The sequence below is a fragment of the Onychostruthus taczanowskii genome, unplaced genomic scaffold (genome assembly GCF_017590055.1).
Source record: "Onychostruthus taczanowskii isolate IOZ18803 unplaced genomic scaffold, ASM1759005v1 scaffold91, whole genome shotgun sequence".
In the NCBI taxonomy this organism is placed as follows: Eukaryota; Metazoa; Chordata; class Aves; order Passeriformes; family Passeridae; genus Onychostruthus; species Onychostruthus taczanowskii.
In genome coordinates, this window is record NW_024507105.1 from 663411 (window position 1) to 691390 (window position 27980).

Sequence of the window (27980 nt, forward strand, 5' to 3'; positions counted from 1 at the left end):
CACTTGGCCATGCTGATCCCACACAGAGCAGCTGCAGTCGCCACACAGACACAGTCCTTGCTCTCCTTCCCCAGGGAACATGAAACAGCCAGGTTGTTTTTCCTGGTTAGCCAGGAAAATCCAGAGTGTGACCTTATTCTGAGGTGACAAAAGTTTAAAAGCACTGGGATCCCTGCTGTAGAAAAACCCAGTTCTCCTCCATTAAAAATAAAAGCAGTTCATGCTCATGGATCAGCTCTCAAACAAAGTCACAGACTTGGACAGAGGGACAGAAAACAAGATGTTGCAGCACGACAGTCAGTGGTGCACAACAGAACAAGTGCAAACCTCAGTAAGATGTAGGTGCTCCTAAGCAGCTCCTGGTGCTCCCCACACAGCTGTGATTCAGCCTGGAACCATGGACAAATCCAACTTGCTTTTCTCTGGAGGCTCTAAAGCTCAGCCTGCCTGAGCAAAGCCCGGGTCCAGCACTGGGCAGAGCCCAGCTGCATCCCCCAGCCCACACGGGGAGGCTGCAGGGGGGCACAGAACAGCTCAGCCCTCCCTGCACTCAGCGACCCCCAGACACAGCAACAAGGTCCAGGAGCAGCAGGAGCACGGGGGAAAGAGGGGGAAGCAGCTAGGAGTGGGTTCATCTCAGTGCTGCTTGCACAGCCAAACTCAGCTCTCTGAAATTACTGGATTGGGTTGGGCAAAAAAGAGTGGTGAAAGGTTCAATCCAAGATGCCTACATGCAGCAGGAGGAATTTCTGCACAGCCACGAGCTTTCCTGGGAAGCTTTTCCTCCAGGTCTGGAAGGGTAAGAGACTGTGATAATTAATTTCTCTGCTAAGCAACAACAGCTGCAGCCACAGGGCAGGGACCTGCTACTGAAGGCAGAAAAAAAAAAAAAAGAAAATAAAACTAACCTGCTCCATACCTGAGAGCTTCTGGAATCTCCTGTCGCCGCAGGATGGAAAGTGAGGATGAGCAGCAACAGCTTCTGTGGGCAGCCTGTGCCAGGGCTCACCAGGAAGGAATTCTCCCCAGCATCCCATCCATCCCTGCCCTCTGGCAGTGCCACTCCCTGTGTCCTGTCCCTCCACCCCTTGTCCCCAAGTCTCTCTTCAGCTCTCCTGGAGCCCCTTTAGGCTTTCCAAGGGCTCTGAGCTCTGCCTGGAGCTTCTCCCCTGCAGGTGAGCACCCCCAGCTCTGCCAGCCTGGCTCAGAGGGGCTCCAGCTCCTCACACCCATGTCACACCCATTTCACACCTCCCACCTCACCCCAATTCCAGCCAGGACCTTGCAGCCCACTTGGAAGGCTGTGGGAGATTTACAGGTGACACAGGACACAAAAGAGCCCTGTGCACCCCAAGGTGCCCTTAAAGCATTCCCAACTCCTGAAGGGCAAATCCCACCCCTGACCCAAAGCACCTGGGGCTAAGCCTGCTTTTAAAAGTAATTTATTTGGATTTTCCACATCCTTTCATGAATTGCAAATATATTAACAGAAAAGACTTTTTTTTCCCCTAGGACTGTACAATTTTTGAAATTAAAAAAAAATCAAGTAAAGCAAAAAAAAAAAAAAAAATCAAGAAAAAAAAGGACAAATTACATTGTTTCAATGCAAATAGTAACACCACACCCACACTTTGCATTCTTCCACAGATTTGTTGTAAGAAAATGACAGTTCCCTAATTCTCTTCAGTGAACACTTGCTCACCTGCAGGCCAGTACCTCTATGCTCAGCCTCTTCCTCTCTGTCCCTCCTCAAAGAGCCAAATTTTAATCCTTCAATACTATTTTTGTGTTTTTTTCCTTAGAATGTAAAATAGCAGCAAGGCCTAAATGGGACCCTGGATCCTTGGGGAAAAAAAAAATAAAAAAAAAAACAACCTTTAAGGTAGGATGAACATACAAAGCCAGGAATGTTTTTATGTATTAAATCTTCCAAATAGCACAAACATCCTTTGAGATCCCAGCTCAATTAAGAGCTTTTTCCAAGGGGTTGAAAGTTTCACTGCAGTTTTCAGGGAACAAATAAAAAGGAAAAAAAGGCCCCACAATTCCTGGATCTCTGGTCCCCACATGAACAACATTTGTTATGAAAAAGTAAATAGCACCTGCTTCCTCCTGCTTTTTTGTTTAGAAAATATGCTGGGAACCTAAAGGAAGCCAATTAACATGGTAATTAGTGGCATTCCACAAGTGCTGCCTGCAGACCTTAGCAGGAGTGCTGCTCAGACTCCTCTGGTGAGGGATGTGTTGGGAAGCTGGAAAAGCACAGCAGGAGAGACAGGGAGCTCAGGAGCAGGGCTGGGAGCTGTGGCCTGGGTGCAGAGCAGCTCCAGGGACACCTGAGCCCTGAGGCTTCCCCAGGGAAGGCTCTCCAGGAAGGGGAATGACCCCAGGGATCCTGTGAGAGCCCCACTCCAGCCCAGACCCATCACCAGTCAGTCCAGCAGCCTCCCAGACCCAGCTGACCAAAGTGCAGGGCAAGGCACAGAGCTCATTTAACCTCTTGTCATTCCTCAGGTTTTAGAGGGTTTTTTCACCCTGTGGGGGGAATTGAAGGCTATTTTTCACTGCCCATCCTCCTACTTAAAAAAAAAAAAAAATCCCACCGCGCCACAGAATTCTATTTTTGCTCAGAACTTGGGGATGATTTTTCAAAGGATAAAGGTGTCCATGTGCCTCTGGACCAGGGATAAGCTGGGACAGAAGAGGTGTCACGTGGACAAGGACAGAATTCAAAAGAAACTGAAGTGTAAAGGAAACTAAGAGACACCTAAAAACCAATATATTAAAAAAAAAAAGGAAAAAAAACCATTAAGACTGATCACAACAAATAGCTATGAAATTTGTATCATTCCCAATTTATTAGGCATAAATTGCTCTTTAAAACTGCTTGTATCATACACTTTCTTTATCATCACTGCACAAAGGGCACCAATTGCTGCTGCAGAATGCTACAGAGAGCAGTTTGGACTCACTAATGTGGCACAGCTTTCTCCTCTCAGAAACAGACCCTGGAGGAAAGGAAAGTGTTCCTAGAATGGAAAACTGAAAGAACAACTTACAAAAATAAGGAAAAAGACAAATAATTGCACATTTTTGCATCCTGCTTGGACCACACTTTACAAAATAGTTTTCAAAGTGATAGCAGACCTAAGGAGATACTGATCTGAGACAATTATTTGATGCATTTGACCAAGGTTCTGATTGTATTAAGGCTTCCAGTCTTCCCACTCTCACAGGATTAAGGGTTTGATGTTTCACATTACACTGGTATCTACATTTCTCTCTTGATTTTTCCCTTTATTAATTTTTATTCTTTAAAGGGGAAGAACAAGGGGTGCATGAAAAATGAAGCAAGGTGGTGCTGACAGAAATACAAAGTAAACACTGACCTTTCCAAAACCGGGTGAATAAATTAACTCATGGTTAGAACATGAAAGCATTTGATGAAAGCTCTGATCCTGCAATGTGATTCTCCTGCAGTTGCACCCTGGGCAGGGACAGGGCTGTTTCACGTGGCCTGACACACGCCCAGTCCTGGTTGCTCACTGGAGACACTGCAGCTTTAAGGTCATTGACACTCCCTGGCATTTAAGTTACACTACAATATGCAAAAGTCTTGAACAGCCTGTTTGTCAACACTGTCCTTGGAGAACTTGGAAATGAGGTTCAGCACTCTGCTTACCAAGAAAGACCCAAACTAAGACACATTTCTGGAAAAAGAACAAGACACCTCGTCATTAGTACTATCCCCACATCTACTGGCTTCCTTACAGCAAACCACAAGTCTGTCTTCCATGATATTTTTTTTTCCAGCAAGGGGGAGTTCAAAACCAGCATTTTCTCCTCAGTCACTGCCATAAATGTGTAAGAGCCAACTAGTCAGACTCAGCAGCAGCTGGATATTGCACTGCCATGAACTCTGCTAAGTTCAGGTCTGAGGTGCACTCGTGGTGTCAGTGGAGAACAACGACAGTGCTGGCTCAGAGATGTAGAACCCAGGATGCCAAGGAAGGGGAGAACACGACAGTACCAGTCACACACACTCAAGCTCAGACACTGGCTCTTGGAGGTTAAAATTCATCACTTTCCACGGCGTGGAGCTGCGTGTCGTCCGCGTCCGTCATGCTGCTCTCCTGGGACTCGTCTGTGCCCACTGTGGGGACAAAGAGACCTTGGGGTCAGGGGCTGTCCCACTGCAGAGCCCCCCTGCCACCAGCCCAGCCAAAGCATTGACAGAAAAATTCTGCTTCCCCCCCAAATTACCTTAAATGACTTTAATTTGTCCCATTCAGCTGAGGCTGTGGAACTTTTCCACACTTTCTCTGCACAGCCAGGGAAGCTGAACAGTGACACAGCCCAACACTTATTTTGTTTATGCTTATTGGACAGATTAAGCTGTTGGAGTTTTTTCCTTTTTACATTATTTTTTTTTTCTTGTTTGGTTGGTGTTTGGGTTTTTTCCTGCACTGCTCAGGTGTGGCTCAGCAGTTCCAGTCTCTGTCTCCATCTCCTGGTCAGAACAGGCTCAGCCCAGGGAGCTCGGGCTCAAAATCACCCCAGTTACAACAGCAGGGAGAGAAAAACTGGATACTACCCTGCACTGCACTTCTGGAAAATTCCCATATTAAAAAGCACACAGGACCAATAAAAACCAACGTGATATACAGTTGTCACCTTTCCCTGTTTTTGAGAATCTGGAATTGCAGGACACAGCCATGCAACGTGATATACAGAATCTGGAATTGCAGGACACAGCCATTTTTCTATAAGAATCCAAATCCTGCTATAGTTCCTTCTTTGTGGGAAGAGAATTAAATTGCTTATTAGCATTTATTTTCTATCCCCATTTCAGCCTGCAGATAGGTATTTATGACTGACCATGCTTTATGGAATTTAAGTTCATAATCAAAAGCTGAGAGAAGAAAAACCTGGGCTGTTCCTTTCTGTAAATTGCTCCCCATAGTGTTTTATTTTCTCTTGATCCAAATCAAACTGCTTCCATGACCTTCATCAACAGCCACCTTTTATATTCAGCACACCAAGTATTTTGATCCAGTTTAACTTCTGAAAAAGCATCTACAGACAACTTCAGCTGCCATTCATTTACTCTGAAATTATTTGATGCTTTATGATGAAATACTTGCAGCCCTGGGAATGTCTTGCTCTCCTGGGATACTCTTAAAGCCACCCATGATTTGTATAAATTTAGAGTTACCACAATCTCTGTCCTGCTACATCTAAAGGAATTTCACAGCCCTTCACGCCACGCTTTCTGTAGGGACAACGAATGGATTCTGAGTGAAGAGCCTCCAGAGCTCCAACTCACTGGGCAGAAATGTTTCACCTCTTAACCCTGGCCCTCTGCCAGGGCTCAGGGGCAGAAGCTCCTGGCTGGAGCACAGACCTGACTCGTAGGGGTAGCATTCACTGATCTGCTCCTCGCGGGTGATGGGCTCCTCGTCGTCGGGCAGGTATCGCTTGTCTATGGCCTCCTTGATCTGGTTGTTGGCTCCTTTGGGATCCAGGTCCATTGCCCAGGAGAAATTCATTAGAGCCAGATGTGTCTGACCCAGCTTTTTATAAACCTGAACAGAAAAAAAAAAAAAAAAGGCAGAAAAGGCTATATTTACATGAAGCTACTACTTGAAGGTTTGGGCATTGAATGTTCCACAGTTCAGTGATGTTTTATGGAAAGCAACAGAGGGTGGATATGAAAAACTTATTATGTGAGCCTCAAGGGAAATAAATATGTGTAGAAAGAGCAAGTGTTTCTATTTAAAAATAAAAATAAATAAACTAGCAGCTAAGAGATTCTTTATCATTGAGGACAGATGAGGAAGTTATTTATCTGTGTCGAGCATTTAAACAGTGAAAATACTTCAGTTTGTCTAGACATGGCCACTCATGGCAGAAAAGAGGCCCAGCTACTCCTGGACAAATACCAGTGAACACATTTCAGCACAAAACCTTTTACCTCTCTCCAGTTCAAACAAAATAAAGAAATCTTGCTGATAGAGAGTTCTCCAGCTCTGTGTTAGAGGGAAGTTTGTCTTCATGCTTCCAAGTGACCAGACACTCCCCAGCAGAAAGTTACAGAAGTTATTTAAAGCTTATCAGCAGAGGTGGTGGTGGGAAGGAGGATTTCTGTCACTAGATCACTTCTCTGGCATTTCACACAAGAAAGGTTGGAACGTAGCTGCTTCTTATTCAGTATTTCTGACACAATGCATGAGAATGATTCAATATTGTAATAGTTCCATGTGCAAATAACCAGCTGTGCTCACTGAGGGTGTAGCTGCTTCATATTCAGTATTTCTGACACAATGAGAATGATTCAATATTGTAATAGTTCCATGTGCAAATAACCAGCTGTGCTCACTGAGGGATGGACTGTCATCTCCAGCTCTCTTTAACTGTCCTCTGCATTTAAAAGCTGGCACATGATACAGCTGTGAGCACTAAGCCTTATTTAAGAATCTTTTTTGAGAATTTTTAGAATATTGCTTCAAGTGGAAGCATCTTAGTGACAGGCATCAAATTTTCTCATTAAGCAGCAAAGGAAAACAAAGAACTTAGGATCACAGTGAAGTTTTACTTACCTTTCCTATTAAAAAGTAAACAAGAGACTCTTTGGGAACAATCTGTTTCAGTTCTTCAAGTTCTTGTAAAGCCGACTGAAAGGTTGGAAAGAGTGATTATATTAGGCATTTGAAACCAAACACTTTTAGTGACACTTATACTTTACTTTTAAACTGGTTCTTGATGCTGGAGCTGTTTGATGTGACAGTCACCTGGTATCATTAAGAAATTCGACTGAAAAAATATTTAGTCTGCATTTAGAAATAAAAAGTTTTAAGTAAAGTTTTCCCTTTCGGTGTGCACACATGTTTCTGAGGCAAGTTTCAAAACAGACTTGGTTTGTCTTCTGGAGCAAAAAAACACTGGCCAGAGGAAAAGCTGCTGGATAAACACTGTGGGAAGATCTATTCTAAATAGGGTTCAGGTCAGCAGGGGATCAGCCCAAAACTGCTTCACTTCTGACTTTTCACTCTACAACACAACCTTGGAAACAGCTGGTTCTTATTGCTGTCATTTGATATGGGACAGTTGGCTGAGTTTTTTTTTAATGATTTAGTATAAATTCATGATAGTGAGTCAAACTAAAATAATAATTTAAAAGGCAACACCTGATGGCCCCAGATTTTATTACAATCAAAATATTTAATGCCACCCTGGTGAGGGTGAGCCCATGTCCCAGGCTCTTCCTGCAAGCCCTGGTGCTCCCCAGGGTGACCTGCAAACATTCAGCTCCCAAGGCACCCCCATTCCCAGCTACAGGAATTTCAAGGCTGCCAGACTGACCTTGTACTTCTCATTTGCAAACAACACCGAGGCTCTATGGAATTTGCATAGTGGGTTCTTGGGGTCGATGTTGATTGCTTTGTTCAAAGTGTCCAAAGCCTTCTCAGATTTTTTCAGTGCATGTTGAACCTGGCACACAAAGAGAGAACAATTCCAAAAGGGGAAAAATAACAGCTCATCTGCTGGGCAAGGACAAACTCTTCTGACCATGTTTACTTCCAACCTGCTTTGCCCAGTTCTAGACCAATTCTGATTTTTCTTGTACAGGAAGAAAAATCCTCCTTACCTCTCCACCCCAACCCTTCTCCCCACCCAGGTTAAGTGCCATGTACTTACTACTCCAATGTGACACAGCAGGACTGAGCTCTGAGGATTGATATCAAGTGCTTTCTGGAAATGCATTTCTGCCAGACTGAATTTCTCCTGTTTGTAATAAATCATTCCCAACCCGTACCTGCAGCAGAGAAACAATTCTGGTAAGTAGCACTGGATTTTAACCAAATTAGTTTCTGTCAGTGAATGTGACATGGCAGGAATGGTTCACAGCCTTGCCAAGCCCATCTAGGGTAGGAAGGGATTTCCTGGGGGAACAAGCTGTCTAAAATTTTCTTTCTTTTCATTATCCATTGGATGGCTGATGTGTGGGGATGTGTGATACACAGCAAGACTGGCTAAGGAACTGCTAAATAAAAGGACACAAAAGTTATTAACACTATCACACTCACAGATCTAACTTGTACTGCTTTATATATTAAAAAGCTGTAAGAAACTAAGTGTGTCTTAAGGTATGAAGAGGCTGAGATCTCATCTCTCCAACTGCAACTGAGGACACACAATGCACAAAGAATGCTGCCCAACTGGACAAAATAGCTGGGGTAATACAGCCTAAACAATCTGTGAAAACCAAAAAAAAAAAAAAGTCAATTTTTGCCTTCCTTGTGAAAGTAGCCCCCCATCTTCTGCAGGAATGGCTTTGCTCTCTTCCAGGAGGGAAGAGTGGTAGGTAGATGGTGGCTGTCCCATCCCTGGGAGTGTCCCTGGCCAGGCTGGATGGGGCTGGAGCAGCCTGGGGTGGTGGAAGGTGTCCCTGCCCACGGCATGGGTAGGACTGGACAGGCTGTGAGGTCCCTTCCAACCCAAACCAGACTCCATGAAATTACAGCAGTGGCAGCACCCAGGAGATGTTCCTCCAGAAGGAATTCTGGAGCAGCAGGGGATACAGGCAGACCTACCAGGCGTTGTAGTGCCGGGGGTTGACCCTGATGGCATTTCTGAAGCAGGCCAGGGCCTTGTCCAGCTCTTCTGTCAACACAAACTCGTGGCCCAGCAGGGTGTAGGCATAGGCATAGTTTGGATCCACCTGGATGGCCCTCTGGAAGAACTTGATGGCAATGTCGTGCTCCCTTTGCAAGCTGAAGCAGTTTCCTGCTGCACACCAGGCCTGGAACAACAGCAGGGCAGGAGCAGAACCCTTTTTACTACTCTGGGTGACTAAGTTTGAGATGAACACATTTATCTATGCTGCTTTGAATAATTATAAATAACTTACTCCTAGATTAAAAAGTAAAAATAGGAATAAATCAACAGTTAGTTCAGGCTCATTCCTGTGAGGCAAGCAGGGCTAAATACACATTCTAAAATAAATAAATGAATAAATAAACAAGCTGAATTACAGAAATGGAGAATCCATGGACACCCAATAAGTCTGCACCAATTAGATCCTTTGATGACTAAAGACTAAAGCTTTTAAAGGTTGAGAAGGCCAGAAATAAAACATCTTTGATATTTAAGAGTAACGAAGGGGGAGATGGTACTTTATTTCTTCAGCTCCCTCCAACTGACAAATCTGGAAATCTGCAGAGGAAGAATTTTAGCATCAACCTCCTCTTTCCCTGCTGCTCAGCACCCATCAAGACTGTAAATACCACAGCCCAGGGTCCCCCACTTGCCCAAATTTTTAGCATCAAAGGCAAAGCACATAACTATTTTCCACTCCTTGGATTAGAATCTGCATTTCCCTCTATCCTGACTAATCTTACTACAACCACCAACTGTTCACTGAGTTTGTTTTCCACTCTTAGATGAACTAGCAGGACAACATAAATTGGATTTCCTCCTCCACCACAAAGATTTCCAATATCCTCTACAGTTTGTTCAATTCTTAAGAGCACATTTATCAACTCACATGTTTTACTTTTCACTGTGGCACTCATTGAAAGATTTCTGGGTTTTGGCACGTTGTGACTACATTACCACACACCCTGCAGTTTAATGGACTTTGGTATAAGAATGTGCAACATCAAGTCTGCAAATAACTTCTAGAACAAATATTGTAAGTGCCAGTGAATTAGCTACAGCAATTAAAAGGTACAGGAAAAAGACATTCCTTATTTCTGCACACTGGCAGCAGCAAGAGTGACTGACTAACCCATGATCTTCCTGGTTGAATGGTGCCAAGGGAAATTTAAATAACCATTAACAGATAAAAGGTTCCACATAAGCTGATAATTTTTAAGGAGCCATTTCAGGCACCAGCAGTTCAACAGACAACCCTGCCAGCTCCCTCTCCAGTTTTGCCATGTTCAGGTGGATTCCCACTGGAGAGCACACTGGATTAGAGCTCAAAGCTCTGTTCTGAATCACTGATTTTACTATGTACAATTCCCCTCTTCTCATTCAAGCCCACAGCATTTTATACCTCTGGTGAGTTTTTATCCATGTCTGTCAAATCCTTAGAAAGAACTGAAAGGGCAACATCTTTCTGCAGATGCCAGAGTGTGGTTGAATAGATTTCCATGCCTTCTACTCTGTAGTTTTCAATCCTCCTCACTTCTGAAAATATTCTCTCAGCCTGAGAACAGAAATGAAACTTAAAATAAAATTTCACCCAGCAAGGCAGAGCACAGAGGTCAAGGTCCAAGGCCTCACATCCAGCCTGAGCATCCTCTTTGCTTTTTAAGTGTTCTACACAGAGCTGCAAGCCCTAAACTTTCCTTTCAAGGGAAGGAAGTGACTGTATCCCAGGATACTCATGCCAGCAGGAATGCAGCCAGCTCTCCCTCCTGCTGACTCAGCTGCATTCCTGTTTCCATCCATGCTTGAGTGAGGCAAAAACATCACCCACAAAATCAGAAAGAGTGCAACAGACTTTTATGGGTCAGTTATGATTGTTAACCATCCCAATAAAGAGTGACAGGATAAGGGGTGATGGTTTTACACTGCCAGAGGGCAGAGTGAGATGGGATATTGGGAAGGAATTGTTCCCTGGGAGGGTGGGCAGACCCTGGCACAGGGTGCCCAGAGCAGCTGTGGCTGCCCCTGGATCCCTGGCAGTGCCCAAGGCCAGGCTGGACAGGGTTTGGAGCAGCCTGGGACAGTGGAAGTGTCCCTGCCATGGCAGGGGTGGGAATGGATGAGCTTTGAAGTCTCCTTCAACCCAAACCACCCTGGAATTCTGTGATTAAAATCTGTAGCCTCACCTTTCTAAATAATCTATGAAAGCACCCAGCATGTTCCATCTGGAAACAGACTGTGCACAGCTCAAAACCTCCCTCTCCTTTGTCTCCTGCACACATTCTGCCAAGGAGTGTTTTAAGAACTTATCAAACAGGCACATCAGCTGTCAGGACAACAGTGCCAAGGAGAGGTGAACTGTGGGACTACCCTTAACTGCTCACTTCTGATTCTGGAGCAGTTTGGCATCACCTCAGCTGTGCCAGTGCTTCATTTGTGAGGCTGGAAGGGAAACTGGGTCACTGATGTGATCAGAATTAAATAGAATGGAGAGAAGTTTTTTGGTTTAGAGCTCAAATTGTTGAGTGATCTATTCTAAAACAGTGCAGTGCAAACAATTCCATCAGCACAGCGGGAGATAGAGACAGGACAAACAAGGAGGAGACCCCAACACTTGGATACAAGAGGAAGTAACATTAAGAAAAAATTTTAGGAAAGCTCAAATGAGAAAGCTCTAATGAAGCAGATTCAAGACTAAATCCATTCCAGGTGTAACTTTTATATTTATCCATTTACCACAACTGCAAAATTCTCATGGATTTTACAAGAGATCTGCAGCTTTTGTGTAAAAGTGCCAAAGCAAAGTGAGAAGAGGAAGGCCTGGCCCCCATTCCTACCTGCATGTATTCTGCCAGCTCAAAGTAAGCTCTCCCAATTTGGCACAGCACCCAGCCTGTGTTGTAGTGGTGGGATGGCAAATGGCTCAAGATATTGATGGCTTCTTTGCAGTTGTATGAGCACAAGGCTAAATAACCTTTCCCCATGTCCCGGAGAAGGCTCATCAAACCTTCTAGGAGAAAAACACAATAAATAAAAGTGGGGGAAAAAATAAAAGAAAAAGACAGCTGAGACTTATTTACTTGGAAGTGCTAATCCCAAAATCTCCCCTGTGCACTGCTCCTGAATTTGCCTATGAAAACCTTTCAGGAGTTCAGCTGAGACTTATTTACCTGGAAGTGCTAATCCCAAAATCTCTCCCCTGTGCACTGCTCCTGAATTTGCCTATGAAAACCTTTCAGGAGTTTCCAAATAAGTTTATATACTCTTAACATTATGCAATTAATTAACATGAGCATGATATTCTGAATATCAGCCTCTGTAAGGGAAGCTAGAAAATAATGAGTCCTTAAACTCTGGGGCTCAGGGTGAGTGGAGCTCTGTACTTCCAGCAGCTATTCAAACATTTCTTTAGGTCTGAGCAGTTTCCACAAGCCTGGTAGCCATGGATACATCCTCTTGCTGCCTGGAAACATTACTGAGCCAAAAGAGGGGAATTCAGCATTTTTCTTAGGATTTTCTGACAATTTGAATAAAGACTTGTTTTTAAACAAATGGGAAACATCAAGGGAGAACAGACCACATAAAGCTCATATTAAGAGATGACTGGGTTTTGAATCAGTTTCCAAGGACAACACTGTCATAAATTATATACTTTAAAATTTTGAAGTTATACTTTGTAACAATGTAACATTTAGAATCGTAATAACATTACTTATACTATTATCAAAACTTATACACTGCATAACAATTTATAATACTTTATATGCTTTAAAAATACTTTAATTATTAATAAGGACCAGAGCTTGCAAGATTTATCTGCTGACAATCACCACTCTCAAGATTTCTTCACATGTTTCTAAGTTAAGAACACGTTGAATTAAATCAGTTTTTATCACTATACAAAGGTGAGAGCTGCATGCTAAATGAACCAGGAAAGAAGCAAATACTGAAGCAACATTAAAACCCAGATATATCAGATTTTACTGTACTACAGACCTGCTGCTGCCTTCTGTAGCGTGAAAGCTTGGATTTGTGGTGCAACAGTGGAAATTTTCCCTTCTGAAATGATGGAAGAGTCCAGTTTGGTAATTTCCAAACTGTCATTTAAGTTTGGTTGAGTTATTCCTCCCTTATTTGTTTTGCTTTTTGTTTTTCTGTTTGGAATCTTAGGTGGAAACTTCATTTTTAATTTTTTGCTATTTTCCTGCAAATAAGAAAAGTAAGAGTTACACATAAAAGAGTCTTTTAAATCCAGAAATCTAAACTTGAGAGTGCATAGTGTAAAATTATGTGTAACAACCATGCCCTGCTCGCTGCAGAATGTGTTCTGAAGGTGCTAAAACTGCTATGAATCAGTAGAAATTCACAGTTGGCCCAGTGGCATGGATGAGAAAGCCAGGGATTTGCAGCACTGGGGGGTTTGGTACCTTGGTTGTGGAACTATCACTGGTAAACAGGCGAGAGCTTCGTCGAGGCAGCGCGTTGGGTGGAGCAGCAATGGTTGGGCTCAATACCTGAGGTGTCGTACTGAAAAGAAACATTTAAAAATCACACACTGGAAGGTAAGCTTCTTTGCTCCACTTTTAATAATAGCAGCTTTTAGATTTGCTTTAAGCAAAACTGCTCCAGTACTAGGATTGTTTTACCTTGTCTGTGGACCAGAGCTCTGTGTTTGTGCAACAAGAACTGGAGTGACTTCCCGGCTATTCCCACTCTGGGAGAAGACAGATTTTGTTCCAGCCTGGCTGATCCTGCTGACAGTCTGCACAACACAGAGTTTCTACAGGTTTGTTATTATGTCACTCAGGAGTCTCCATCTCTGCTGTGCCAAACCAAACCCACTCCACCCACCAAACACTGCACGAGGAGAAACAGAATTGTTGTAATTAAGGAGAGGGCTCCCCCATGCCCAGGGAAAAAACATCCAAAGTGTTTCTCCTTCTACCTGGTAATAACAGCAAGTCTACAAAGCTTATGCACATTATTTGAAGATATGGAATCTCCATCTAATGGCAAGAAATTGTATGTTAAAGTGCTTGTGCAAGAACAAAAGGGAATTAAAATACATCATATTTAAAGGCTTTTTCCTGCAAAAAGTTGTCAAAAAAAACCCAACAAAAAATAGAAAAATATTTTTTAATTATCCTATTCCAATCCTATTCAGAAGCCATTCACAAACTGCATAGCACCACAGCCTGTTTTCAGAACAGATCCTCTTCATATTTTTTTTTTAAAGCTTAAAAAAATTATCTTTCTGCCCACTCCAGGGACACCAACATTCAATTCAGTGATGGCTGTTTGGAAGAGACACCAGAAAGGGACAAATGGATCAACACCAGCACAAGCAATGTCAGTTTGTGCATTACCCAGCCCCTAAAGCTCTGTCCTGTTCCTTTCCCAGATTCTGTAACCAGAGGATGGTTTAGGTGGCCAGGAAATTGCCCACTCAGACAGGAAGCCTTTGGATCCATCCTAATGCTTCACTCACTTATGTAAGTGTTTCCTAGGAAACTGCCTCTGTTCAGCCACTGCTCCACCAAACCTCACTCCTGCAAAAAGTTGTAAAAAAAACCCCACAAAAACTAGAAAAATATTTTTTAATTATCCTATTCCAATCCCATTCAGAAGCCATTCACAAACTGCATAGCACCACAGCCTGTTTTCAGAACAGATCCTCTTCATATTTTTTTTTTAAAGCTTAAAAAAATTATCTTTCTGCCCACTCCAGGGACACCAACATTCAATTCAGTGATGGCTGTTTGGAAGAGACACCAGAAAGGGACAAATGGATCAACACCAGCACAAGCAATGTCAGTTTGTGCATTACCCAGCCCCTAAAGCTCTGTCCTGTTCCTTTCCCAGATTCTGTAACCAGAGGATGGTTTAGGTGGCCAGGAAATTGCCCACTCAGACAGGAAGCCTTTGGATCCATCCTAATGCTTCACTCACTTATGTAAGTGTTTCCTAGGAAACTGCCTCTGTTCAGCCACTGCTCCACCAAACCTCATCTGACACAGAACTGGAAGAGCAAAGTGGAACTGGCACAGTCACTACTTGCACTGGACAAAGCATGAACCAGAATTTGTTTATTAAAATGTATTTAATATTTGTGTTTTGGTAGTGGCACAGCTCCATCTGGGCAGGGCCTATGGGTGGAGTAGTGAAATTTACACCTCAGTGCTGTTGTGTCACACTCAGCAAAGCAACAAAACAGCAGCAAATCCAACTTGATTTCCTAAAGCTCTTCAGCTCTCAGAAGAGCTGCACCTTACTAACTTTAGTTCCATTTTCAGACTCATGGAAATTTACCTTTCTACATGTGCACAGTCCAGCACAAGCCACTGTTTCCAAATGGTCCTGAGCAAGCACAGGGTGGGAATTGGATCAGCCAAACAAAGCACATTCCTAACTGACTGCTTTAGCACAGGTCCCAAATTTCCCATTCAGAATGGCACAGCATCAAGATTTGTCCAGAGCAAACATGGCAACTATAGTTCTAATTTTGAGAGATTCAACATTATTTCAAAATAGTGCCCCCTATAAAATACCAACACCCCTCATGTAATTTGTAGATTTACTAAAAATACAGGGAAAAATCCTCAGGTTTTTGTTTTTAGAAAGGAACAAATAGTTCTTCAACTGTCACCAACATTCCACCTCTCATTTATCACTATGGCAACTACAGCAGTTTCTTCCTGAGTAAAGCAAGCATTTTTTAGTTTCCCCTACACAAGACTTTGCTGAGTGAAACAGCACCATTCTCTCAGTCCTTCACAGACCAGCACAGGATTTTTATTACTCTGGTCTGTAAACTACAACTCAAGAACTACTTGCAAGAGATGTGTAGCTTCAGCTCTCTTGAGGCTTCAAAAAATACATCAAATAAATAAAACAAACAATTCCAAGCCTTCACACTCCACCCTGCAAACTAAAAAGTTTGAATCTGCTGTTGTTGGGAAGCTTCAGTGTTTGTACAACTCTCTGTGATGGGAGGTGGACAGAACACAAGAGATCTTCCCTAGGTTAGTCCAGCAACTACAGCCTGGGCATCTGGGGGGGAAAACTTAGCTCACATGTTTTTTCCTCTGGATTATGGATTCTTTTCCTCTGGATTGTGGATTTAAAGTGCACTGCAATGTCAAGCTCTGAGAAGAGCAGCTGAGCTGCAGAATGCAAGGTACCTTCTTTGAAGGTGCTCCGGTGGATGGCACATCGATGACAGAGGAGGAGTTGGTGAAGTTCTGTAAATAGGATCCATCTCCAGGGCTTGGGGTTTCTAGTGGCAAAATTCCAAAGCTGAGAACAAACCAGAGAGGAAGGGTCAGTGTGTGAATGTTAGACCTGGAGAGCTGGTCTGATGCAGGGGTTAAAACACAGACCCACATCATGGAATATCCTGAGCTGGCAGGGACCCACAGGATCATCAGGAGTTGGGCTTCAAGAAAAGCTCTTTACAGTACCCTTTCTTCATAATAAAGTTTATTCCAGAGCAGTAGCATATTCCTTCAGAGATTTTTCAAGTGAAAACATGGCAATAAGCAGTACTTTGAATAACAATTCCTCTCCAAATAACCAACTGCTTGTTTAAAGACCAGAAGAGATCAACACAAGGAGCAAGAGCAGTTCCTGAAGTTGTTTGGGTTTCCCTTGTACAGAAATTCTACCACCACGTGTGTGTGAGTGTGCTGTGCAGCTCCAAACCCCAAACAGCAGCAGCAGCTCAGCCCTGGGCAGAGGCTGGCCACCCCAAGGACTTACCTTGGAGTTAGTGGGCTCAAAGCTGCAGGTCCCCCCAGTAAACTCCGTCCAGTTTTTGGTTTATTTTGAGCCTGTTTGGACAATATGGTAGTTCCTGACCCCAGAGGGACAGAATCTGAGGAAATCACAGCTGAGTCAATGTAAGACATGGAGGCAATAAGCAGTACCTTGAATCAACAATTCCTCTCCAAATAACCAACTGGTTGTTTAAAAACCAGAAGAGATCAACACTAGGAGCAAGAGCAGTTCCTGAAGTTGTTTGGGTTTCCCTTGTACAGAAATTCTACCACCACGTGTGTGTGAGTGTGCTGTGCAGCTCCAAACCCCAAACAGCAGCAGCAGCTCAGCCCTGGGCAGAGGCTGGCCACCCCAAGGACTTACCTTGGAGTTAGTGGGCTCAAAGCTGCAGGTCCCCCCAGTAAACTCCGTCCAGTTTTTGGTTTATTTTGAGCCTGTTTGGACAATATGGTAGTTCCTGACCCCAGAGGGACAGAATCTGAGGAAATCACAGCTGAGTCAATGTAAGACATGGAAGAATCTGAATTCAAGGAGGAATACTTTGAATTGGAGGACTCTAGGTTGATTCTGTTCAACTCCTGAAGAATAAAAGGCAGCTCTTAGGTACACAGGGTATCGTTTAATTAACATTTTTCAGTTAAGCTGGATAAACAACTGATTCTAGCAAATGATTTTACAATGATTTGAGCAAAACTCACAATTGTGTCCTGGGGTGTCTCCATGAGGACACTCTCAGGCTGTCTGTGGGATATGTTGTGATTAGACACCACTGTTGTGCAAGTGTTGGGCAGACAGCTGCTGAAGTTCTGTAAGGATGTTAATTTAAATGTTTGGTCAGGGTCTGGCTTTTCACCTGTAAGAGTGGAAGGAGATTTAATAGTTATTCCTGGTTTGTACACTGAATATTCAGTCTGAATCAAGGACAGGGGACAAAGCATTTTAGAAGTGTTTTAAAACATTTTGTAGAATCATAGAACATTTGGCTTGGGCTGGAAGGGACCTTAAAGAACATGTCACTGCAGCCCTCTGCAATAAGCAGGGACACCCTTCACTAACCCAGGTCACTCTTTGTACCAAAGCAGAAGTATTCTTCTCTTCTTCTGCTAAAAAACCCTGGAAAATAATTATTTTTAATAATTTTCATATATTGTTTTTTCAAGCTGTTCTCAGAATCAGGTTCTAAGTGTCTACTAAATGTAGGCTGCAAAGCTCATTTGGATTGTTAGATCCATAAATGTAAAAATAATGAAGATGGAAGAAAGCAAGACAGAAGTTTTAAACAATGGCAAAGTACTTTAAATGAATTGCTGCTCACAAAAAAATCTCTCCCAAGAATTACATTAGTACAACAGTTCTGCAGACTCACCTATTTCACAGAGTGATTCAAAAGGGGACCAGAGGAAAGGATTTAAACTAAGGCTCTTTTGGTAACATTCTGATCCTTTGGCAAGCCGGTCTGTCTTGCTGCAAAAAGAATGAAACAGTTCACAGGGAAACTTCAGAACAGCATTTTTGTTCAAGAGAGTCTTCCAGAAGAGGAGTTGAAAAACAAAAACATGTTGAGAGGCATAGAAACATTCCTCATGTTTCAAGCCCAAGAAATCCTGAGTTCTTTTGAAGTTACTTGACATATTTAGACACAGTTGTCAAAAAAAGTTACATAAGCACTAGAATAGCTTGAGAATTTTCATTTTTAGGAAGATGCAGTTCTTTGCAACAGCTTGTTTCTTTTCTGCCAACAGTAACCTGATTGCCAGCCTTCCAGCCATCTTAAGTATCTATGGATAATATTTTTGCAAAGAAATTAGCAGCTAAACTGAACACTTAAGTATTTGGCTACAAAGAAAAATATTTGAAAATAATTGAGATATAGTAGAAAATAATTTGATAATAAATAATTTTGAAAATAATTGAGATATAGTAGAGAAGAATCCAAGAGCCCAACAACTCCAATCAATCATTCACATTTACTGAAACCCTTCTTGCATCTTAGCAAAATCAAAACACTTACAATTGCCAAGTTATTCTGCCTGGCACCCTCAGAACTTTGATTTGAGGGTGAGAGCTACACTATATAACACAGACAGTAAAAATCTAAATGGTAACACAGAAACATGCTGAGAGTTTTTCTTAGGGAAGAATACAGAGCAAATCTAAAGGTATCTAGAAGTCTCAGACTTTTGGATTGCATTCTTTTCCATCCAGAAAAGAGGAATTTGTGTTTTCAGTCTTTGGGTGAAAATTAAAATTAACCATTTCCAAATCAGACGGATTCCACAACTATCCACCTGAATTTATCATGCTCCAAAATGGTGTAACCCAGAGAGAGGTGTCTCCTGTAATGACTAAGGATATGTTTGACTAAACCTGGGCTTGGTCAAGTAAAAACCTTCCAACTTCATTGGGTAAAATGAAAAAGCAACTTTACCAGTAGACATGTCCCAGTAAGGAGAGTGTAAAGCATGCAGAATCACCAAACTCCATAACAATGTCATCATGGCTTTTCTGTTTATTCAACACTCCACCAGACAAGATCTGCTCTCCTTCTGCAAGCCTTTTTAAAAAACAAGAGGTTTAAAGGGGGTTACAAGGCTCACAGTACTGGCAGTCCAGTGTTTTCACCCTGCTGCAAACAAAAACAGAAATCCACTGTCAGTGTTCCCAGGTTTTGAACCACAAACCAGTTCCTGCAAATGAACATTAAATAACCCATGGATTCCTCTACAACAGGGAGGTTCAGGACTCTGCAGTCAAACAGCTCTACTGGGAGGGAAGAAAAACAAAACAAAGCCAAAAGCAGAAGCACAAAATTCAGCATGACTTTTCCAAAAGTGATCAATCCTAGCATGAAGGACAAGAGACTCTTCAGACACTTGATCTTTGAAGGTGCTTTATCTGAGCAAAACCAGTGCTTAATTTGGCTTTGTTTCCCAAAGCAATACAATCTGCAAGGCCCCCATGCACTGAGTTAAGAGCCAGTGTTGGGATATGGCAGAGATCATGGATTTTAATGCCTTTTTTTCTTGCAATAAGGACTCAAAAGGCTCAATTTGCACCTCCTCCACCTGCAGGAGCAGCAGCACTCACTCAGAATGGGCCACTGGCTGCCTTTCTTGCAATAAGGACTCAAAAGGAGAACAAAGGCTCAATTTGCACCTCCTCCACCTGCAGGAGCAGCAGCACTCACTCAGAATGTGCCACTGGCTGCCAGGCTTCAAAATTACTTTATACAACTGCTGGGGTGGGAGGCACTTTTCAGGCATCTGAGCCCAAACACCTGAACAAACAAATTACCTTTTCTTGCCACCACTTGAAATTTTACTTGTAGGTGTATGCTTCTATCAGCACAGACCATCCCCACAAGAAAACAAGGCAGAGCTGTATAAATGAGCTCATAAGAGGTCTGTTTTCTCTCTACACAGCTTGGCAATTCCTGCCTAAGTTACTCAACAACTTTTAGAGGTTTTTGCAACATGGGTTAATGCTCATTAGATCCATATCTGAAAGCAAAATAAATTGAACTTGTAACCTTTTGTGCTGAAGGACCAATGAATTTCTACTTTATACAAGACAACATCTTCCAAAGAGAAATCCAAGCAAAAAAAATAAATCCATTTGTAACCCTGGACAGAACATGAAGGATTTACTTACTTGCTGAGGTCCACACAACATTTTGCAAGCAGGTATTTACACTGTGGGGTGGTACAGCTGTGTCCCTTTAGGAGCCTGTAAGCTTTGTAGGCCTTTCCTGAGCGGTAGTAACACGTTGCCAGTAAAAACAGTGCTTCTTCTGAGTGTACTGCAAAACAAAACCATCAGTTAGATGTTAATCATTTTAGCACAAAAAATTTGGGGGCAGGGAGTAAAAGCCAGTTATGGACAAGACGGAAGAAAATGGGTATTGGTATTAGAAATTAATTCCTGAATGAAGCCTTTATCTGTTGGTGATTATCAAACTTCCTATGCCATTTCCTTGGCTGGTCACATGAATTCTTAACATCTACAACTTTAAAGGAACTTTGATCCTTCTGGCTACCCAACCTGAACAAGTGATGAGCCAGCTTGCAGTTAGAACAGCAGCAAGCCCAGGGAAGCAGCCAGGCCAGAGCTACTTTAACAATCTGCTGGCCACACCAAGACTGACTTGGCTCAGAGTGTCACCACACTGGAACTATTTAGAATTGATGTCTGTTTCCAAATTTTCTTCCACTGCAATGAATTATGTACCACACTGAGGATGTTCTACTCAAAGAGCTTGACTTGGCATCCAGGTTTGAGACTGAGCTCAGACCCACTCATGATTACACCATAAAGGACAGACTCAACCCCTGAAGTAGCTTTAATCCTTTCTGCAAACTCTCAGATTTTGTACATCTGTGGTAGCTTAACCCACTCTGTACTTCCCCAAATGTTAAAATCACCCTCACACAATGATATTTTAAATCAAAAGCTGTGTATGAACACAAGCAACTTCAGACTCCAACCACTTAATAAACTCTCATTACCTTTATACTTTTCAGAAGACATTATCCTGCAAATGGAATTCAGCATTAAATAAACAATTTTGATGTTTGTTCACCTATAGGGAAATCTTTAGAAAAATCAATATGAGCACTGTATAAAAACCTCTTTGGGAATCTGCCCAAATCCTTTGCTTCACTGAAAACTGACTATTTTAAGTTTTTATCATCACCTGAACAGTGACAATGGAAACAGAAGACCCAAACAGAGATCACTTTATTAGCCTTATCCTAAAAACACCAGAAGACCTTTTTGAAAATTCAACTTAAATCAATTTTTATCCACTACTTTAACAGACTTTGAGAGCTCTGGGAAACGACCAAGCCACAGATGCCCCACCAAGGACAGTAATTGCAGGTAGACTTAAAAGAAGTTTTTTCTCAGGGTGAAATCATTCCTGCCAACATGGAGCCACTGTATTCAAGTTCTGCAGCTTCCACTTTGCTGTGTAACCACTTATTTCAACCAGGAGCCAGATGTTTTGTTAGCAGTTAATTGCTTGCACCAAGTGTCAGCATTCATGCTGCTTTCTCTCAGCACTGCTGGCCACTGAAAAAGGCTGTTTGAAGTATTCTTGCAGAGAATTATTCTGTAAAGATGTGTTACTAGCAAGTCAGGTATTTTTCTCCTGGCTGCTGCAAAAAGTGGATTCTCTTTGTTCTGAAAACCTTGGCAATTACCTTCAATCTACCATTTCCCTGCACCTCACAGTGTGTTGTGTTCAGGGGAGCTCTGTCATCCCTAAAATACTATTTTCTTCATAAACACCTGGATTATCAGGTTACACAATACTCTACACAGTATTTCTCATTTCAGCACCAGATCAAACACCTCAGATTCCATTTGTAACCCTGACACAAGGAGAAAGCCTTTATTTCTCAAAACTTAGGTTTGTGCTTCCGTTGTTAAGAAGTGCATTGTGGGCAGGGTGGGCAAAATATTTCATTACAAAACAGAGCATGAAATAGCTTATACAGTTTAATTCAAGCTATAAGCTCAGGTTGTTTAGCATGAGAAATTACACAATGCTTGCATTTTAGCTTAAGGATTGGGTTTTTTTGTGTTAGTGGTTAGGGAACAATACCTTTCAAAACAGAGAAGGAAAGCTGACCACCAGTATCAAGGAGAAAGAAGTACAGAAGAACAAAAAGCTTATCTGAGGTCATGGAGAAAAGGTTAAAGAAATAAAAGGTGCTAGAACTCACCAAAAAAGTGTTTGAAGAACCCAGAGAAAGTAGAGATTTGTGTAACTGCTGCCTGCTCCCTGTCCAAGACCCCAGCCTGACAGCTTTACAATGAAGTAACAATTAGCAGGGATTCAGCAGGAGATACCTGTTCCATATGTTCTGGTTCTCACTGTCTCAATTTCACAGTGCTTTTCTCTCACCATCACAAGACTCTCTTTGAGCCAATCAACATATCTGAGCTGCATTATCAGCAAAGACAGCTTTCAATGTCAAGCCAATTTGTAGAATTTGTGTGCTGCATCTATCCTCAAGTGCCCTTGGAAGAATGCAATGCTTGAGGGTTATTAAAAAACCCCCAACATTCTCCCATTTGATACCATAAACCAGATCACTGTAAACACTGCACTTAAACACACAAATCTGAATTTAATCTTAAGATTTTACTGTACAATAACATTGCTGCTGTTATATTTTTCCAACCTAACTGCAAGGCACTCCTCTGCTTTCCCCAAGCAGAAAGCTAAACTTCACTATCAGAACAGGAGGAAAATAAAGCAGGAGCAGAGGCTCACGAATGCCAAATTAAAATTGAAAAAAATAAAAAAAAAGCATCAGCTTTATAACTGCAAAGTACACACCTTCTGCATACAACCTTTCTGCGAGGAACACGGCGTCGCGGTACGCGTAGTGGTTCAGTGCTTGCCAGATAGCAGCCTGCAAGGCAAGAAAACCATCTTCATTTAGTGGGGAGCTCTGAAAATGCAAAAAACATTACCTCTTACTGTCAAAAGGTAAAGTTCAGCTCGGTTTTATAGAGCTATGAAATGAAAGGGGAGGATGAACATGCTAGGTAAGTTGTATTTGTTTCGGCTATTAGTAAGGAGGTTTAAAAAACCCCACCAGAACCCCACCAAACTCTGCATTGAAGTAATGTATCAACCTTAGAGTGTTTCTCGCTCATTACCAGCCACAATCATCCACACCCCTCAGAAATTACTGAGCCTTAGGCTGGTGCACAACTCAACACCACACAACAACACCTTCAGTGAAGATAAAACCAAAAGCCAACCCCAAGTGGTCAGAGTATCCCATTAAAGCATCTCCCTGAGATGCCAAACCAAAGCCCAACAGGCCCAGAAACCTCTCAGTGTTGGTCAAGATGAGACTTGTGTTGATTAAACAGAGCCATTTTGCAGTAGTTTTGCTATTACTGATCCCAAACAAGATCTGAACTTGTGAATTCAAGGCACTGTGATCTAGAATTTCTCCAATACTCATCAGCAACCAAAGACAAATAGAATTTGCTTCCAAAACCCATGAGACACTCCAAAATGAAAAGAAATCTTCCACAGGGAAAGCAATAATGCCCTGCAGTGCTATTCCCAGCTGGAAAGGCAAGTGCCAATTTCATCTAAAAAAAAAAAAAAATTAAAAAAAATCCAAACATCACAGTCCTGCATGTACCATATGCTACTTCTTCCAAAACAAACTTGACAAACACAGGGTGTGAAAACTGTGCAAGTTCTCTTCACGGGAAGCCCACACAGCCGTCATGAACAGCACACACCAGGGCTCCCAAGTACTACAGGGGATATTATAAACAAATCTCCACAGAGAAACTGTTTTTTTCCTATAAGTAGATCCCAAGAATATGCTTAAGAAGTCTACAGGTGCTTTTAAGCTTGTGTGGAAGTATTTGGACGTATTTAGAAGTGAATTCTCTTTGCAATACAAACACGCTATTGTTTCTCTCTGGTTGTATTCCATATTTCAGATAACTGAGCCTCCCTGCTGCCTTGAAAGGTTCCCAGGCTGAAGGTGGTTCCATTCCCTGCAGACAGAGCAGGACAAACAGGCAGATAGAAGGTCAGGGTTACAATCTTTTAAGCCATCCTGAAGCCAGAGCAGCCCAAGGTCTCCCATTTCTCTTGCTCCCAAAAGCAGCTCTTCCTTCACCAAGTCACAAGTGACGTTTAGATGAATCCAGCCAAGTTGTGGCAGGTTAAAAATCCTGTCTTTGCAGGGTTGTAACTCAGCCAGCTTACAAAACAAAGGTGTGGGGGTGGGAGTGGGAAAATCAGGGTCATCTGACTGCTCAAACCAGAGCAAGTTGCCAGGAACAATCCTGCCAAAGGCTAAGAGGGGACACGAGGGATTTGGGGCTATGTCACAGCCACTTTGTAAGAGTTACACTACACCCTGGCTCAAATAACAATTGCTGTGGAGCAGAGTCCCAGTGAAAGCAAGAAACAGGCTGGTAGAATCCCTGTTCTCCAGTAATTATCATTTTGCAGCCCAAAATGTGCCTCCTGCCCTCAACTGACCCATGCTGGAGGCTGGATCCTCACACAGGCTCTCCTAAAAGAGCAGGAAGAGGAAAGGAAGGCAGCAGGGAACCAGCCATACCTATGCAGCAACAATTTTCCATGAGAACAGATGTCTAAACCATGACTGTGACTCAAAAAAAAGAGGATTTCTTGCCCACCATCTAGGACAGGAACATTATTCTCAATATAGAACAGTAATTGAGCTTGTTTTAGAAGAAACACAATGCATGTACACAGCACTAGTGGTACACAATTGCTAAACCACACCAGAAGAGTCTTCTCAGGAAGGTAAAAAGTTGGAAGTGGAAGGAAAAAAGTTGGAAGTGTTTCCATAGGAAGGAAACACTTCATAGTGGAGGAAAGGAAAAAAGTTGGAAGCGTTTCCACATTTTATTCAAGTGTGCTTGCAGACAGGATGAACCTCCAAGTCCTAATCACTCCTTTTAAAAATAATTAATTTGAAATGCAAAATTAACAGGGAATTCCAAAACTACCACACACAGCCCTGCAGCAAGGCATCTTCAGAAAGGAGAGCAGGAAAATAAAATCAGATTCAGACAGGTCCATCTTCTACCCAGAAAATCCTGTGCATTGTCCAAGTGTCACTTCACATCTAAGCCAAAGAGCTCTTGAGAGATGTTCTCTTCTGACAGTTATACAACCTTGAAAATTGTTTTCCAAGCTGTTTAGCCTCTATTGCCATGCTAAGCAGATTCTGCCATGATTTCAGTCCTCAGGGTGGGCAGGGAGGAGGAGAGCTCTGGGATGGGCTGTGCTGCATTCCCCACTTACACAAACTCTGCCCACTGAACAAGCACACGTTGGTCCTGCAGTCTGCAGCCAAGTTCAAGCACCATTCCAGTGAGTCACAGCAGATGATCACCTTGAACAGCTAAATTCCAAGCAAAGTGCTCATTTTCTTTCCAAGATGTTTTTCAGAAGTATTTGGAAGGCATCCAGCCTGTTTCTTAGCACATGGGACACAGTTTTATGTTGGAGCTGAAGGGTTTTAAATCGACCATATCAGGAAGTACAGCACAGGGCTGTAAACTTTGGCACTCTGTTCAACTTAAAAGAATTTTAAAAGTTAGCAAAAACCTAACCAGTAGCCAGAATGCTTTCTGGGACATGAATTTAATTTAATTAAACCACAACATTTTTAAGGCTACATACAAACACAAATTCTGTTATTTATCTGTCACACTGTGACAAACAAGTAACATCACAGCTGTGAGGATGTAAGGAAGACAGTTTTTTTTTTCCTGGAATGCTGAGCCCTGTAGACATCTGAAAGGCTGGGAGAGAACAGACAAACAGACGGGAAAAATCTCTGCAATGACAAAAATGAGAACTAGTGTCAATTTCCCCAATCAATTAAGAAAATGATAAAAACAGAACTAAGTACGTGGACTTCAGCTAAACTGGGAATTCAGAAACACAATGGACTTTACCCAGTCACAAATAATTCCTAAACTTACCAGCACTCCTGCAAGCAAGGAACAGCAGAAAAACTGACAGCAGCAGAACTACTGCTAAAGGAATGATCTGTCATTTAAAAGCAGAATCTAAATAGATGTAGTCAGTCTAAATAGATACATTCAACACAGCAAAGCCTCATCAAAACATCCAAGTTGGGAAGAGGTTAAGAATGGAGAACAGCATTAGAGGGGTCTGTACCTTTCTGAAATACCACAAGACCCCACATTTCTATCAGGGAGCTCTCAGGAGAGCAGATATTTCCACTTGGTCAGTCTAGTTAGCACAGCACTGGAAACATTTGGTATTGTTTCCTGTCAGCTTCACTCATTCACACTGCAGTGCATTCTTGCTTCCTTTTCTATTGTAATCCCATGTTTTCCTAGAATACCCAACTGGTGCAAAACAACGAGCCCAGCTCCACAGCTAACACCAGTGGTGCAGGATGGCCTCTGCAGGAGAGGGACCAGGTGGCCAAAAGCATTTCCAGCACTGATCCCTGCTCTCAGAGGGGATGAGGAGAGTGGTGGCATCAAGGACACAAACCCCTGGTCTACAAAAACGCCCTCACTGTCACCATCTTCCACAGACAGGGTCAAGTCAGCAGGATGGTTGTCCACAGGAACCTTTCTTCCCCTTCCACCTTTTCATTAGAAAGAAAAGAGCCAAAAGCAAGAATCCTCATTATGTTCATTACAGAACCCAATCGTGTTCTAACAAAACACTGCTGCCAGGAACCTCTTGCTGCAACTAGAAAAAAAGCCCAAAACATCGTGTTAAAATGCTAAAAATATATCTTAAAAAAGAATGGGAACATGAATGAGACGACTGATTAATGAAGATTATGAATAGTTAGAGAACGGGCATACAGGAACTGCGGAAAGAAAAAGCAGTTCTTAATTCTGCGAATCACGACTTTTGGATGGGAAGGCTCAGCACAAGAACAGGAAACCCACCAGAGTAACTGCAGTGAGACTGAAACACGAGAGAAAAACGAAATTTATATTATTTTCTCTCCTAGGTCTCCCATTAATCCGAAAAAAAAAACAACTCCTTGGGAAGAAGGAACGTCCTTCACTCGCACGACACGGAGGGATCCGAGCACGCTGCGAGCATTTAAACACGACACGGCAGCAAACGCAGGAAGGTGAGCGAAGTATCAACAGGTCTCCCGGGGGACCCGCGGGGGCCCTTTCCTGGGAGCCGAACCGGCTGAGGAGCTGCGGGAGCACCGACAGCTCCCTCAGGGGCCCGGGGGGCAAAGGGGCGAGCGCGGCCGGCCCGGGGATGGGGACGGCAGGCTGGAAGGGGAAGCCCGGCGGGCTCCGGCAGGAGGAGGGCGGAGGAGCTGGAGGTCCTGCGGGCCCACCGGCCGAGGGGCCGCCGGGAGCGGCCCGGAGCCCCGGCCCCGGAGCGGGCGGGGCGGCCTAACCCGGGCCGGGCCAGGCTTTGGGGCCTGAGCCGCCCGGGGGTCGGTACCTGGACGGGTTCCTGCAGCACCGTCATCCTGCTCTCCCCGGCCTCCGCCTCCTGGTCGCTGAGCCCGAGCGGGGTGGCCCCGGTCCCGGCCCGGCTCAGAGAGAGTCACGGCGGGGCCCGGCCCGGCCGCGGCTCATTTGAACCCGCACCGACCGTTACCGGAGCGAGCGAGGCCGGCGGGCGCCGAGTCCGCCCGAACCGGCGGCGGAAATACCCGAACCGTCCGCCGGAAATACCCGAAGGCGCAGGCGGAAAGAGCCGAGCGTCGACGGAAAACAGCTGGGAAAGCCGCGCTCGGCAGCCGGGAGGAAACTCGGCGCCGGAGATGGCCGAACTGGGGCGGAGATCGCCGAGCAGAGACGGAGATGGCCGAGATGGAACGGAGATGTCCGAGCAGAGACGGAGATGATCGAGCGAGGACGGAGATGGACGAGCGTGAGGAGGCCGGTGAAGCGCGGCGGGGCCTGTGGCTCGTCCCTCAGAGCGCCTTTGCACCCGTGGAGTGCAGAACTTGCACTTGGTGCCACAGAACGGGCTCTGGGGATCCCCCGGTGTGTCG

At 43.5% G+C, this 27980-nt stretch overlaps 1 protein-coding gene across 9 annotated transcripts; it reads right to left on the minus strand.

Moving 5' to 3' along the window:
* Window positions 1-1430: 1430 nt before the first annotated feature.
* CDC27 (cell division cycle 27) lies at window positions 1431-27619 on the minus strand. Of its 9 annotated transcripts, none has more exons than XM_041426416.1 (20): window positions 27422-27618; window positions 22778-22853; window positions 20083-20230; window positions 18860-18985; window positions 17798-17895; window positions 17130-17284; window positions 16935-17009; window positions 16414-16553; window positions 15837-15951; window positions 13302-13417; window positions 13083-13182; window positions 12652-12859; window positions 11493-11662; window positions 10061-10213; window positions 8595-8803; window positions 7699-7816; window positions 7363-7491; window positions 6600-6674; window positions 5405-5585; window positions 1431-4153 (listed from the first exon to the last, which is right to left on the minus strand). In XM_041426416.1, the coding sequence occupies exons 1-20, from the start codon at window positions 27446-27448 to the stop codon at window positions 4071-4073; spliced, it is 2502 nt and encodes an 833-aa protein (XP_041282350.1). In that variant the 5' UTR covers window positions 27449-27618; the 3' UTR covers window positions 1431-4070. The 9 variants fall into 9 exon arrangements, with proteins under 9 accessions (XP_041282350.1, XP_041282344.1, XP_041282348.1 ...); XM_041426410.1 differs by having other exon boundaries at window positions 11493-11665; window positions 13302-13435; XM_041426414.1 differs by having other exon boundaries at window positions 11493-11665; window positions 27422-27617.
* Between the last annotated feature and the right edge of the window lie 361 nt (window positions 27620-27980).

What these genes read in the sequence shown, in the direction of transcription:
- CDC27 (XM_041426409.1), bottom strand. Translation starts at nt 27,448, where the DNA reads ATGACGGTGCTGCAGGAACCCGTCCAG. An exon ending in GCTACAGAAGGCAGCAGCAG is followed by an intron (nt 11,666 to 12,651) that starts GTCTGTAGTACA and finishes TTTTTCTCCTAG; the next exon opens with AAGGTTTGATGAGCCTTCTC. An exon ending in TGCTGTGTCACATTGGAGTA is followed by an intron (nt 7,492 to 7,698) that starts GTAAGTACATGG and finishes TTTGTGTGCCAG; the next exon opens with GTTCAACATGCACTGAAAAA.